The following is a 15,576-nucleotide window of genomic DNA, read 5'->3' as shown; positions in this document are numbered from 1 at the left end:
GATCCACAGTAAGGATTCAGTAGAAACCATGGCGGTGGTTAGTATTATTACTGTTAAGTTTGACAGTATTAGTTCTGTGGTGGCCCTCTTGCAGAGAGGATGTGAAAGCAAAGCTAAGAACTCAGAATAGGTATGATTTGGATTGATGAAGAACCAAAAACTTTCATCCAACAAACCTTTACTGATCACCTACTTTGTGTCAGTTGCTAGGGCACAGATTTGAATAAATCCCAGTCTTACCGTCTAAGCATTCCAGGCCGGGGGGAGGCAGCGTGATGGGGTGGAAGAGGGTGGTGAGGAGTCTGATCTGCGTATTCAGAGGTTTCATGTTGATGAAGAATGACGGGGGAGGTTGAATCATTTGGGAGGGGCAGGTTTATCCAAAAGCCATCGGAGTCACGGAGAGACATTTAGAATGGATGCAGCAGCTTTAGGGAATCTCAGCAATGCGGAATGACCTGAAAAGGTTCCCTCATCCGTAAAATGAGGATAATCACAGAACCCACCTCATAGGGTCATTATGGGGATTGAGTAAGTGAACATTTGGGAAGTCTTTAGAATGGCGCCTGACATTCAGTGAGCTTCATACAGGTGTAGCGGCTGTTATGATGTCTCAACATGCACATAAGAGGCACTCAATAAATGTTTAAGTGGGTGAATGAATGAACAAATGAATGACCAGTGAATGTCATTATGGGAAAAGTTAATTCCACCTCTGCCACTCACCAGCCTGTGGGTAAATCACTTCACCTCTCTGGGCCTTTGGTTTTCCCATCTGGCAATGAGGGGCCTGTGCTTGCTGGTCACCAAGGTTACTTCCGGTGCTAAAATCCCATTGTACCAAAAAGTAATTTGAGGGTATGAGGAACACAGAGAAACACATGCTATACAGGTTCCCTGGCTTAAGAGATGGAGGTAAATGATGTCACTCATGAAGACAAAGTTTGAGAAGGGAGTCAGTCCCTTAAGTACATTGAAATAGGACGAGGTCAATATTTTCTTGTTGTTTAATTGCATGTGTATTATATGAAGCTATTCGCTTCATGAAATTTCGAACGGTTTCTATTTGTATCACGGTGAGAGGTGCTGACCCTGATGGCAGCGGGTCATCCAAGTGAGATGCCAGGAGGTCAGATTGCCAAGTGTGAGGGTGAGGAGACAAAGATTTAACAATGAGAAATTAACTATCCGAGAAAAACCCACATCTGAGCTTACAGCAAGTCCCCCAGATGCCCTGTGATGGAACTGGCTGTCATTGCCAATGGTCATCTGATGGGTTAGGCGTTGGAGCAAAAGCACTGTTGAAGGCACTATGGTAGCACAGACAAGCCCCGAGTACTATACCAAGAAAAGGTCGACTCAACAGCTCCATCCTACCTCCCTAGTTGTGGTGAACAGACTCCCTAACATGTGACATTAGCCACACAGAAAGCAAGCGGAAAGCATGTGACCAAGTAGCTCATGGTCATCAGGAATGGTGCCAGCTTTGCATCCCGTGCAGGGTATTTTACTTTATAACCCAGCTGGCCCATTCTGACCCAGATGGGTTAGAAATTTCTCAGGATGATGCTGCTTAAATAAAGCCCATAGCCCAACCTGGGTTGGACTTCCCTGCATCTTACATTTATCCAGTACAAAACACTGCTTGGGACAGCATTGTCAAAGCAGCTTTCACCTCCACTGAGCAGCTCTGCCCCTGGGTCAATGAGACCAGCGTGGGGGGGCTGGTGGACAGGCTTCCTCTTTAGTAGCCCCCAATTCCACAGGCTGCCTAAACGGTGGTCCAAGGGAATGAAGGAGGTACCTTGTAATAGAGCAGATGCCCCTTTCAGACGTTATGGAGAGCTATGGGTGCCTGGTTCTCTGGAAAAGCTGGTAAGTGGAGGATTATGAAGAGGAGATACATTCATACTGAATCACTTCGTATCAACATAAGCTATACAAAGGAACAATCATTTGACAGCTTTTTGAGATAGGATCAAAGACTCTCTTCAATTATGGACGCCAATGATACGAATTTCTTTCTTAGCTACACACTCAAGATAAACTGTCCAGGTTGGGCATCTTTAAAGTGCATCAAGAATTTAAAAACACTTTTGAAACAACCTGTATGTTGACCCCTTTCAGATTTTTATTATTTTTTCCCCATTTTTTCAGTTATTTCACCTCTACCAAACTCATGAGCAATTGTCTTAGCCAACTCTTCTTTATCAAGTTGTTCTGAACACCCCACCTGGGTCTTCATAGAAACAACAACTCTCTCTTTTCACATTAATTTCATCAGTGAAATGTAATATTTAGGGAACTTACATTATTAAAATAACAGGTATGCCTGACATAAACAGATTTGAGAACAAACACAACTGACTGAATCTCACATACAACTCCACTGGCGTGAGCAGAAGCATGAACATACCAGAGCAGGCTGCCAGCCACAGGATTCTAGCATATTGTAAGCTGCCATGAGCACATTTTTCAAATTGCATGGAGGAGATTGGTTGATCCAGCAAGGAGTTAGTTGACTAGATCTCCTAGTATAACTAAGTTGTCGAACCACAGGTCAACCACAGGTCCTCTCTGACCCTGTCTTCTGGTCATCCTAAATGTCATTCATACCGCTCATCTATTGTCTTCCCTGGGTCATTCTACTTGGCACTGGAGAAGGAGGGAGATAGTGAAGAAGCAGAAGTAGGGAGAGGAAGTGATGAAGGCAGGTTTCAGAAAGAATCCTCTGGCAACTGAGGGCCAAGAACCCTTCCTTAGCTTGGAAAGAGAGACCCAAATTGTCCTCCTTTTTCACTGTTCATGCACTCCACCTGGCAGGCCGCACTGGTGCTAGATGTAGGGATTCAAGCTGAGTAGGACACAGCCTCTGCCCTTGAAGAGCCCTCAGCCTAGAGCCGGGACAGTCTAGTAAACCCATGATTACCGTGCACTGGAATTAGGTTTCATGGGTGAGGGTAGGTAGATGCTATCCAGAACACAGAGCTGGGTCTTCCAAGATTAGTAAGAGGTTGCCAGAGAGAGGAAAAAAAGAGGGAAGTGGAAAGGCCTTTCCTAGCAGAGAACACATGGGCAGAAGAGTGGAACTGAAAGTGAGGCAGGGAAGGAAGAGGTTGACAAGATAAGCAGACTGGATCTTAAAGAACCAAGCCTGCCACCCTAAGGAGCCCGATGGTTCTTCTGAGGTCACTGAGGAAGCAGTGCAGGGAGTGGAGGAGGTAACATGATCATATTTGTAAAAGATGACCCTGGTGAGGGATGCTTGGGGTGAAACAGAGTGAGGAGGATGAAAGGGAATGGTCAAGACTTGGAAGATGGAGTCCTCATCTGATCCTGAGCTGTAGGAAGATTCCTGGAGGTTAGGTGTCATGGCTTCCACACAGAAGCAAATTCTGCACAGCGCAGCACCGGGCACACAGGGAGGGCTGGCTGGGTGGCTGGCTGGATGAGCAGATGGACAGATGGACGGATGGATTTGTAACGCCACCACACTGCAGGTTTTGCACATGTAATTTCTCTTCTTCCCTCAGCCATCTATCTCTGTAAGAGGACAATGCAGAATAAAGCAAGGCTGGAATTGGCAGATTATGAAGCAGTAAGTATGGTTATTTTTCAGTTTAGGTGTGGGAGGAGAGTAAAACCATATCTGCAGCTCTGTTTCCGCTTCTATGGTTCCTTTTTTCTCTCCCTAGTCCCTTTCAGACAGTGGAAAGGAAGTCCCTTTTATCTCCCCTCCTTTGTTCTCACCTCTTCTTACCATCCAATAAAATTGCATCTTTATATAAGGAGCTCTTAAAACTCAGCAATAAGAAACAAACAGCTCAAAAATGGGCAAAGGACTTGAACAGACACTTCACCAAAGAGGACATTAGGGAGGACAAATAAACACATTAAGAGATGTTCAACATCCACAGCCATTAGGGAAATAAAGATTAAATCCAGGGTGAGATGCCCCTACAGATCTGTTAGATTGGCCAAAATAAAAAGTCCTGGGAATGCCAAGTGGGAATGCAGAATGGCACAGCCACTCTGGAAAATGGTTTGGCAGTTTCTTACGAAGTTAAGCATACACTTCCCATATAACCGAGCAGTCCCACTCCTACATACATACCCAGAGAAATCAGAACTTCTGTTCACACACAAACCTGGGTATAGCAGCTCTGTTTGTGATAAGCAAAAGCTGAAAACAACCCAAAGGTGCTTTAGGAGGTAAATGGTGAAATAAACATTGGTATGTCCATTCAGGGGAATATTCCTCTGTGGTGAAAAGGAGTAAACTATTGATCCACACGACCACTTGGATGAGTATTCCAGACATTACGTGGAATGAAAGAAGCCAGTCTCAAAAGATTTCAAACTGTGTGACTCCATTTATATGACATTCTCGTAAATACAAAACTATCATGAGAGAGAACAGATCACTGGTTGCTTGGAGTTACAGGTGGGGGTATGATGTGGTTATACAGAGATAGCACAGGGAGTTTTTTGGGGATGATGGAACTATTCTGTATCCTGATTGTGGTGGTCGTTCCAGATCTAATCTATACGTGTGTTAAAATGCACACAGCTGTACACCAAAAGAAAAAAAAGGGGAGGGTAATATGAGAATTTTTAAAACTTACTATATGATAATTTTTAATTGCATCTTTAAACCCAACTCTGCCTTTCTTGGCAGTAGAATCTAAGGACCAAATCTAATCCAGAAGATAAGATACGTGTCCGATGAAGTATTGACATTCCCAGTTCTCCTGCTGCACCACCTTTTCCCCAAACCAGACTTTATATGGGTCACAGAGAATCTGGGAAATGGACCAGATTTTCACATACCCTCCAGAAGGTACGGCAGCTGCTGATCCATGAAATGACTGACGGGCTGGCGGCGAGGGGGAGGGGCAGCCCTGGAGCAGTGAGGAGTCCTTCCCCCATAATCCAGCACTAACAGGACTTCCAGCTCCTTCCTTCCAAATGTCCCTCGCACGCTGCCTCAGTTTCCCACAATAAGTGTGAGGCCCACTGCACCAGGCTTTGTCGCTCTTGGGGACCTGTGCATAAGCCAGTGGGGAAACAGTCCTGGAGGACATGGTTCAATTGACCCAGGGCCTCAGGACCTGGACAAAGTGTGCTTATCAATGGGAGCCATTACAAGTAAATATGTTGGAACATTATGATCTTCCCAAGCAAACCCTAGCATAGCTGTTCTGTGGATCTGAGCATCCTGCGCACCCAGTTCCTGTCCCCATCAGCCCTCCTGTGCCAGCCATCACCCCTCATTCAGAATCTGCTCTCCTACTTCTGTGCACCCAGTACGAGGTGCTGCATCCCTTCCCTAACATGACCTATCAAAAAGACCTAGCCTGCAGAAGCATGTGGTCCGGCCCCCCTGTGTCTCTCTTCCCCAGATTTTCCATGTCATAGAAAAGGTCCTACACAGAAACAAGATAGCATCAACTCCCGATATATTTTATTTAGTTTTCTCCTCTCTTGCTGTATAGTATTCTGTTCTGGTATTTGTAAAGAATATGGCATTAAGATGTTCTTTCAGGCTGAAGTTCTGCCTAAAAGTGGGTTAGAAAATTTAAAAAGTATTTTGTTTTCAAAATTCAGTAATGTTATTATTTTTTTTCTGATGACATATTCTCTTTGTAAAACCAAAAATTCAATAGCAAAGAAAGGAGGGGAAAGAATCTATAATCCTTCTCCCCTAATCTTTCTTCTGTACATACATTTTTTCCTTTACAAAAAAAAAAACAAAACAAAACAAAACTTAAATCATACCCTGAACATTATCCTATAAGCTGCTTCTTTCCCCAATCATTAGCTGTAAGTATATTGAGAATCTTTCCATGTCAGTAACAATAATCTACATTATTGATTTTGATTGTTGCCTAGTATTCCATGGTATGACTCTTCATAATTTATATAACTGCTCCTGAATTGACTGATGTGTAGGTATCACCAGCTTTGCTCCCTATGAACAGTGGAAGAATCAAAGGAACAGTTTTTTTTTTTTTAGGTATTTGTACACTAAGCCTTGGTAATAACTGAGTTTAGTTTACGTGTGTTGATCTTCAACTGAAGCTCCTTTTATATTAATAACCCACTAATGAGGGTAATCAATTAGTGTTGGCATGAGCTCTATGAAAATACATAGCATAATGTGGGCTCTGTCCTTGCATTCCATCAGAATTAGGTGGATCATTAGGAGACCTGTCACACACACCCCCCTCCAACCACTGTCCTATTGTGCCATCAGGTAAGACTACAGGCTTAGAGAAAAAGCTTCTCCCCTCTTCCTCTAAAGACAACCCTGGATGCCTTTTCTTTCTTTCTGTTTTTGGGTTTTCCTTTCATGAACCTCGCAAATATAGACATTCCCTTTTCTCCCTCTTTTGAATCTAAACTTTCAAAGGCATGAATGCCAGGTCATCAGTGTCTTCCTTTCCTGCCGCCTTCCCCAGCCCCTGCTTGCTAGAAGATGAGTCTTGAGAAATCCCTTCTTGCCTTTGCTCTTGGAGATGTCCAATAGGCTGCACAGAGCCCCCTCATCCCTTCCCCAAATCCTGCATGAATAGCCACAAACCCTTTTCCCTATCTTCAGTGACGGTGACGACAAGTTCATATAAAACACATAAGAGAAGAGGAATCAGGTGAACCACGGAGATTGCAGATTTAATGGGTGTGTAAATGAATATTAATAGTTCTACTCTGTACAGCAGGGTCTGGTGCAAAATCACATTGGGTTCACATCCAGTGGATTTAAAGTGGGGTGCTGCTATTCTATGGAGAGTAACCAAAATAGATGACTGCCTTGTAATAAGCATAGGTATCGATGTGCAAACTTACAAAGATTAATGCCTTCTCGTTGATTTTCATTTCTCATTAGGAAAACTTAGCAAGACTCCAGAGGGCCTTTGCAAGGAAGTGGGAATTCATCTTTATGCAAGCAGAAGCACAAGTGAAGTAGGTGAACTTGACAGAGACCCTGGAAAAGAGAGAAAGACTCTCTGGAATGTGGAGGTGGCGTGAGAGTGGTTTCCTTCCACGGCCGGCCAGCCATGGCCAGTCAAATGCTGTCATCTTGCATGAGAGCAGCAGAGTAGAAATCAAGGTTGAGATGGATAAGTTTCATCTTTGAAATCAATGGCACTCTGAAATAACTTCAAAAGCATGTGTTCTAGCAGGCAATGGGCTTGCTTTCCAATGTAGAAATCTGGTTAGAAGATGTTCCTATTTCCTAAAGAGATTTCCAAGTATTCTTCTGTGCTCAGGGGCTGAAAAACATCAGACCCACTTTTCTGGAGATTCTCTCTGCATAGGAAAACATGTTGGAGTTTAGGGAGGCCAGCTCCTCTCCCTTCCCCCCCAGGGGAGGGGTTGAGCACATCAAAAATAAGGCGCAGAAGTCAGATGTTGGAGTCCAGTGTGTTAAGATTATTACTGATAAAAGCCAGGTTCTAGGGCGTGACTTTGGATCTGTGACCACAGATCTTTACCCTGGAATTCAACTTGCCCATGCTGAACAGAGCTAGATATCTGCAGAACCTCCCACCCCAGGGCAGAGTTGACCCCTGTAAGTTCACTGCATGCAGAGGACAGGCATCCTGAGAACAGGCTGACCCACACAGGGCCCAGAAAGGACCGACCTGAGCTTTCTCAATTTCTTCTTTCAGATCCACCAACAAAGTGAAGGCCCTCTTTCTCCCCCAGAGTACAGGGGATGAAAGACTAGCTGGAGTGTTTCCCCATACTTTTCCCTCCCAGGGACTATAGTGGAAATTCCTACCTCTCTAAGGAAACATAAGAAGTGGCCAATACATGGCCTCCCGCCCATAAGCATAGTTGTCAACCAGGTCCTTGCAATTCTAGAAATTGAACTTGCTCAGGTTGGGTTCTCTCTTGCCCTCTCCAACAACGATCTCTGATTTAGCCGGAGTGTTAACAGAAGAAATGGGACAGAGGAGGAGATGAGAAAGGGACACTGAGCTAGGCAAAGGTGAGCACCTCTTCTCTGAACGCTGCTTGTCCCTGAGCAGCGCCCCTCCGCACTCTGGGGGCAGCATTGTAGCCCATCACCCCGGGCTGGCTCATCGATCACAGGTGTAGTCATAGTTGGAAATGACCCAAGGACTTTGGGTCCGGTGGCCAGCATGGTGCCATGGCTCTCCCCCTCCCTCTGCAGTCTCTGCCTTTCCCCTCTGCTACGATTCCACACGCCTGCAGACCATACCCGGTGCTGCCGGCAGCCAGGAGGGAGGTGGGCACTAGGCACAGGATGCTGTGCTGAGCTGGAGGAGCCGTGGCCCCTGAGGAAAGAGAAAGTGGGAGGGGGGTTGAGGGGGGAGGAGACAGCAGAACCGAGCCTGTGTACTCAGAAGCCACTGTGAAACAAAGAGGAGAGCTAATTTGCACTTTGAGGATCACCCAGCATCGCATGTTGAAAAAGGAGGGGAAATTGTCACTTTCTACATATATGGTATTTCTCGATTAACTTTTTTGATTAAGTTCGTGATTACATTATAATTGTGGCCGTTGAAATACACAGTAATTATCACAAAAATCAGAGGGTGATTATGGTTTATTTCAGGCCAGTAAACTGAAGTGCTCCCAAGAGAGCCAAGAACCAGAAGTTACACAACAATTAATCTGTTACTTTTTACTTAGAGAGGTAATATGAAGTAATACAGGCCTTAAAAAAAAAAAAAAAAAACTCTTATCTATTTACTGATCAGAACATAAAGAATCTGTCTTAGTCACCTGTAATTTACCTCCTGCAATTTGTACCTCCCCCAGCTGAGACCAGTGATATTTGCCTTCTGGATCTTGTCACATGCTAGGGCTATTACTCTGCTTTTAGAAAGCTAGATGCTTTACGTGACTTTTAAAACATGCAATTGCAGTATTTTGAAGGCATTTCTATTAACTGAATCTAAAGCAAACTCTCAAATTTGAGAATGAAACACTGCAAGCCCATGGTTATATTCTTTCCTATAATTTGAATACACAGTATTCACTTTGATGGGGGGCATGTCCATGGATAATTCAGTTCTGAATAATATCAATCTTAATCATCCACATGAACAGTTGGATTCTGGTTCTCTCCTTAGGCCCACAATGTTCAGTCCACATCTATGATGATTTGTAGTCCAGCCTAAAACAAGTACTCTTCCCACGTGTGGACTTCTTTAGGTTCTCTTGAGGGAATGGTCTGCCCCTATGTTACAGCTCTGCAAAGAGCAGGGACCACACAGATGCCAATAGCTCTGTGTGCACTAAGCTCCTAGAAACAGGAGCCTCTGATCTCCTTTCTTTGCTTTTTCAGGATAGATCGGAAAAAGGACAAGACGGAAAGGAAAATTTTGGATAGTCAAGAACGGGCCTTTTGGGATGTGCACAGGCCAGTGGTGAGAAAGCTCTGCTTGTTTCTCTATGTTTTTGTTTTGTTTTGTTTTGTTTCCCTCTTCCTTCACTTGAAAGAAAAGACTGTCTTTAGCCACCAGGTGTCTCATTCTTAAAATTAAAGAGCATTGCTAAACTTTGTGAAATTGGTTTTGCCATTCAGTCAATATAATCTCGGTAGATTGTCTGGAATGTATGTCAGTTCCAGCTTTTAAGAATTATTCATCCATGAAAATATGGACTTGGAAAAGGAGAACCGTGGGAAGCCCCCCTGGGACATCTGGGCCCCAGAAGTTTATGGCCCCAAAATAAGCAGTTTCTGGGGTTTTTTTTAAATATATTTGGGTGTTCCCAAATTGGGTGCATAAATATTTACAGTTGTTAGAACTTCTTGTTGGATTGTCCCCTTTATTATGATACAGAGCCCTTCTTCACTTCTCGTTTGTCTTTGGTTTTAAGTCTAGTTGTCTGATATGAGTATAGCTAAATCCGGCTTTCTTTTGACATCCATTTGCATGATAGATGTTTCTCCATCCCCTCACTTTTTTTTTTTATTCTTATGTTAATCCCCATACATTACATCATTAGTTTTAGATGAAGTGTTCCATGATTCATTGTTTGTGCATAACACCCAGTGCTCCATGCAGAACGTGTCCTCCTCAATACCCACCACCAGGCTGACCCATCCTCCCACCCCCCTCCCCTCTAGAACCCTCAGTTTGTTTTTCAGAGTGCATCGTCTCTCATGGTTCGTCTACCCCTCCGATTTCCCCCGCTTCATTCTTCCCCTCCTGCTACATTCTTTTCTTCTTCTTTTTTTTTTTCCTTTCTTAACATATATTGCATTATTTGTTTCAGAGGTACAGATCTGAGATTCAACAGTCTTGCACAATTCACAGTGCTTACCAGAGCACATACCCTCCCCAGTGTCTGTCACCCAGTCACCCCATCCCTCCCACCCCACCCCCCACTCCAGCAACCCTCAGTTTGTTTCCTGCAATTAAGAATTCCTCATATCAGTGAGATCATATGATACATGTCTTTCTCTGACTTATTTCACTCAACATAATACCCTCCAGTTCCATCCACGTCATTGCAAATGGCAAGATCTCATTCCTTTTGATGGCTGCATAATATTCCATTGTATATATATACCACATCTTCTTTATCCATTCATCTGTCGTCCATCCCCTCACTTTCAATAAGCAGTTTCCATTTCTACTGTCACTCAACTCTAAATTGTAGAATAATCTTCCTCAAATGCGGCCCACTGTCAGTATTCATGGTAGTTACGTTCTGCAAAGTAGCCATGCTCCCTGAATTAGCCAATGCTGAGCCATTATCCAGGGAGACATACAGGGTTAGGTTTCCGTGAGCCTCTGGTCACAATCTTTTCAACTAATCAATAGGTAACCATGTCTAAAGGCTGTTTCTGTTTAAAGACATCTTATTTAAAGTATGTTCTTGGTTTATGAATACGGAATTCAGGGCCACCAGTGTTCTCTGCCTGACACACCTGTGTTCTCTGTCACACACCGCACAGCCCTCTTGCACATAGAAACGCTAGACGGCACATCATACTATGCTCGGGGGCCATGTTAAACAGCAAAATCAACAAAAAGCACAGAACTGTGGAAAAGGTGGGCCTAAATATACCGTCAAAAGGACATTCGTTTACAGTAAGAGATGAAACAAGAAGGCAGAGCCTCAGCTTAGTCAGCCTCCCTGGGAACACCACATCGGGCCGCTCATGATTTTTGCTGCTTTGCCCGTGTCCACAAATGATCACAAATGCACCACAAATGGGGACTTGGGGGTTATGAATAAAGTTTAGTTCGTAGGTAAATTCACAAATACAAAATCCATGCATAATGAGGTTAGAAGTAATGAGTATTTTTAATTTCCTATGATTAAAACAAATCTTGCATTCTCCTCATGAATTGGAACTAGAATGAGGAAACTATGTCAGCCCTTCCTAAAAGCTGGTTAAAAGCAAAACCCAAAAAGTAATTCCCCATTGTGATATTGGATTATTGGTAGATGGTCAGATAACGTGTAGTAACAAAGGCTGTGGCTGAAACTATCTGGCCACTCTGAATAAGAAGTTTGCTCTTGGGGCGCCTGGGTGGCTCAGTCGGTTAAGCGTCTGCCTTTGGCTCGAGTCATGATCCCAGGGTCCTGGGATCGAGTCCCGCATAGGGCTCTTTGCTCAGTGGGGAGCCTGCTCCTCCCTCGGTTCCTCCTCCCACTTGTGCTCACTCTCTCGCTGTGTCTCTCTCTGTCAAATAAATAAAAATCTTAAAAAAAAGAAGAAGAAGAAGAAGAAGAAGAAGAAGAAGAAGTTTACTCTTATAAACTATACACTCTACCCTCTACATGTCACCCCTAGATAGTGGGAGGTAGGCCTTGATATTTCATATGGGGACTCTGTGCAGGAACACATACTGAAGACAAAACGTCTTTGTAAAAGGAATTGTAAATGGCCAAGTGGAGATAATCATGTAATATCTGTAATAGGAAAGACAAAGACTGGGTCTGATGGTGTTGCTTGGGTCACACTGGAAGGTATAACTTAGTAATTTATATAATGATTTTTTTTTCTCAGCCAGGGTGTGTGAATACAACAGAAATGGATATCAGAAAATGCCGGCGTCTGAAGAACCCACAAAAGGTTAAAAAGGTTCGCTAGTTTAGCTGAATTAAAAATTCTTGACGCAAATAGCCTTTCTGTTTCTGGTACTGTTCAAACAGTTGTTTGCTATTTGTTAATTCTACCCCGTTTTGTCCTTTGAAACAATTTCATTCATTCATTCTACAAATATTTGTGGAGTGTACTTGGCACCGTTCTTGCTGCTGAAATACAGTGACGAGTTGTCACAAAGCCCACAACTGGGGTGGGGGGAGGCGAACCCCCAGGCAGTCAGGAGGGCTGTGTCAGGGAAGTGCTGGATGGCACCAGGGGGCCAGGAGGGGACACCAGACGGTGGGCTTCCTGAGGGCTTCCAAAGCAGGCTCAAGTGTGCTGAGGTGTGCAGGGGAAGTAGCAATTGGCTCCGGGGAGGAAAAGAAACTAAAGGAACATAAAGTATCCAAGTCCCACGGTGAAGGTGAGCTTAGTACTTTGAAAGTCTTTTATGTAGCTAGATCATCCAAATTCACATCACCATCGTACCCAACTATGAATGTGCCAACCGTCGTTTATTTGTGTTTCACTCTCCTGGAAGGGGCAGTGGCCATGACATACTCAAGGGTGCCACACTCAGCCTGCCCCACAACTGGTATATCCCAACCTCACCATGACACCAAGGACCATATTGTGGGAGAACAAGTCTGTCCCCCATAATATTAATTTCAAAAGTTTAGAGATGTGCCCCCAGACATTCCTATTTCTTGTAATGACCAGTGCTCTCATTTTCTCAAACCCACACACACACACACACACGACATGATATATATATCAACTTCTTGAATCTACTTACATATTTTATTCTTTACTGAAAAAGTTATGCCCTTGTAGGTATTAGACTTTATGACGTTAGTCTTAAAGCATCCTCAATTAATCTTTAAGGGCCCCCTAATTCTAATATTCCAGAATTTCATGGTGCTCACATCCTCTCTGTCTGAGCCCCTCTTGATTTTATAGATTTCAGCTATATATTGCATAGCCTTTGGGGTTTCATTTCATTCCCAAAGCAAAGATTGTCTTTTGTCTGTCTCCAGCACAAGGGAACTGCTTAATAAGCAGCCATAGCATGAGGAGAAACTGAGGCCAGAAAGCTGTTTGGCTGAAAAGGAAAGAATCTGAAACCCTGCTATCTCAAATTTGTACCAGATGGGCATTGTCATCTGCTGGGGAAGAGAAAATCTAGAGAGGATCTTTTGTGTATAACTTTCAACAGTTGTTCTTGAACTTTCTTGTGCCTCAGAATCACCTGGGCCATTTGATAAAAGTGCAGGTTCCCAAACCCCACCCACAAAGACTGATTCAGTAGGTCGGGGGTGGGGCTCAGCAATGTGCATCTTTACCGAGTACCCCCAGATGATTCTTTGCGGATGGTCTAGGACCATATTTGGAGACACGCTGATATTCAAGAGACTGTTGCAGCTTAGTGAGCGGGAAGATCTTCTAACAGTGGTAGCCCAAAGATGGGACAAGCTGCCTCAAGAGGATGAGGTCTCCTCACTGTAGAAATTTGCACAAAGGCTGATCACTTATTGTCAGGATGTCACCGAGGGGATTGGAAGCATCAAAAGAGCTCTTGCAGTGCCTGCCCCTAAGGCGCCCTGCAACTCTGAGGGTGCATGATTCTATCTTCTTGCTTCTTCTCTAGTCAGTGTATGGCGTGACTGAAGAGTCCCAGTCGCAAAGCCCCGTGCACATACCCAGTCAGCCAATCAGGAAAACTACAAAAGAGGACATCCGGAAACAGGTGAATGAATTGACTACTGCACTCCCAGGAGGAGACGTGGCCAGTTTGAAAACTCTTTGAATGTTCACCTCTGAAGCCTGAGTGAGCTTTGAGTTCCTGGAAACCACAGTGGAACCCAGCTGTGGATGACTTGAACCTCTGATTGCTGTGTGCGAACAACCCATGGAAGCTTGAGAGGAAAAAGTCTCCACCGAGTTTCCCCAGCAGTTACTAGAGAAGGACATAGAGGAGTTATCCCAATGCCTTGGGGTGACTGCTGTAGGTGGGGTTCCCACAGAATGCTGTGGGGGCTGAAGGGGGGAGGGACGGATATCATGGAGTCCTTAAAATTGTAATGCACTTACAGAGTAAGCCAGCTCAGAACCACCAACTTTATTGCTGTGATTCAAAAGGCAAGTTTACAAATAAAGAAAGCCCCACTCTCAGTGCCAATTCAGCATTATTTGGTTCAGTGTTGTCTTCCTTCATGATGAGAAGCTAACTGGTCAACCCAGGTCAGCAGACAATGGCTAATTACATTACTCCTTTCTAGGATTCACTGGCAATAAAGTAACTTTAGGATCTTTACATTATGTTTTACTGGCTTCTTGGGGGAAACCCAAAGGTGCCTGCCCTTGACAAGTTTATTTGGGGTGGGGAAGAGGAAACAGATGTATGTGAAATAGCTATTTCATGATCTAGTCGAGTACACCAAGCATAATGGTGGGTGTGATGTAGGTGTGAAGAGTGTGCAGAGGGAAATCACTGGAAATTAGTCCAACCAGATATTTACAGTGTCTGTAAAGTGTTGCTAAGCTTTGTAGGATGTATACCACTGCCTTTACGTTTGCAATCACTTTTTGGAGTCGAGACCTAGGCTACAACACAGTACAAAATATTAGCATAGGCTAAATTGAAGAGTGTGATTCCTGAGTGTGGTGGGAATTTCCAGAAGGCAAATGATTGTTGGACTGCAAAGGTGGAGGGTTGGCAAAGGCTGGCCAGAGGAGCTGTTTAGCTACTGATGGAAATACAGGGTTTGGGTTCATGGGGTGAAGGGGGGAAAAAAATCAAGTTTGGTCTTAACACCTCTGTTCTATCTTTCCCCAGATAACATTTTTGAATGCACAGATTGACAGACATTGTTTAAAAATGTCCAAAGTGGCTGAAAGGTATGTTTCCCCTCCATAATATTACTGTTTTCTTCTCATTTAACAAAGGAGAAATGTTACAGGGTCATGGCTAACAAGGATGCACCACACCAAGAGGCAGACCATAGTCATTTCTTAAACTGATAAGTGAAAAAACACCACAGGCCCCATGTGAGTACAGCTAAGACAGCAGACCTCCCTTGAGTGATGTCAAGAAATGTTTTGTAGCTGAAGCTTTTCAGGGGGTGGCCACGGGACCTTGTCAATCCTTGTCAATCCAGGAGGAATGTCCGTAAAAGCTACGTAATGCACTTTTGCCTTCAGCCTCTTGATTCATTCAAATGGAATTGCTCCCTTTTCAGCTATAAAATGCCCAGATTCACTTTATAGGGGAAAAAAAATGATGTGTGCCCTTTGAGGTGCTGGCCGCGCAAATAGGAGGGGGCCGGGCCATCAGGAGGCGTCCCACCTCCACACACCATTGACCACAGAACTGCATCAAATCAACTGTAAAGAAAATATTTGGCCCCTCCAGCCTGGCTTCCTCGGGAGCATTTGTGCTACCATCTGAACCCGTAGCTGGTTCCACACCCACTCCGTTAACTCGAGGGAAACTC

The 15,576-nt window shown here is 44.2% G+C and overlaps 1 protein-coding gene across 1 annotated transcript in view; it reads left to right on the top strand.

Moving 5' to 3' along the window:
* The window catches only part of RGS6 (regulator of G protein signaling 6), a 541,585-nt gene that overhangs the window by 452,798 nt on the left and 73,211 nt on the right, over window positions 1–15,576 (top strand). Inside the window, exons 7-12 of the mRNA XM_021679541.2 lie at window positions 3,534–3,598; window positions 6,887–6,963; window positions 9,323–9,404; window positions 12,005–12,079; window positions 13,731–13,829; window positions 14,919–14,980. Coding sequence (XP_021535216.2) covers window positions 3,534–3,598; window positions 6,887–6,963; window positions 9,323–9,404; window positions 12,005–12,079; window positions 13,731–13,829; window positions 14,919–14,980 — 460 coding nt within the window. The remainder of the gene's footprint in view (window positions 1–3,533; window positions 3,599–6,886; window positions 6,964–9,322; window positions 9,405–12,004; window positions 12,080–13,730; window positions 13,830–14,918; window positions 14,981–15,576) is intronic.

This window comes from Neomonachus schauinslandi, chromosome 9 (assembly GCF_002201575.2).
Source record: "Neomonachus schauinslandi chromosome 9, ASM220157v2, whole genome shotgun sequence".
Taxonomy (NCBI): domain Eukaryota; kingdom Metazoa; phylum Chordata; class Mammalia; order Carnivora; family Phocidae; genus Neomonachus; species Neomonachus schauinslandi.
This window is presented reverse-complemented; position numbering and strand designations above follow the sequence as displayed.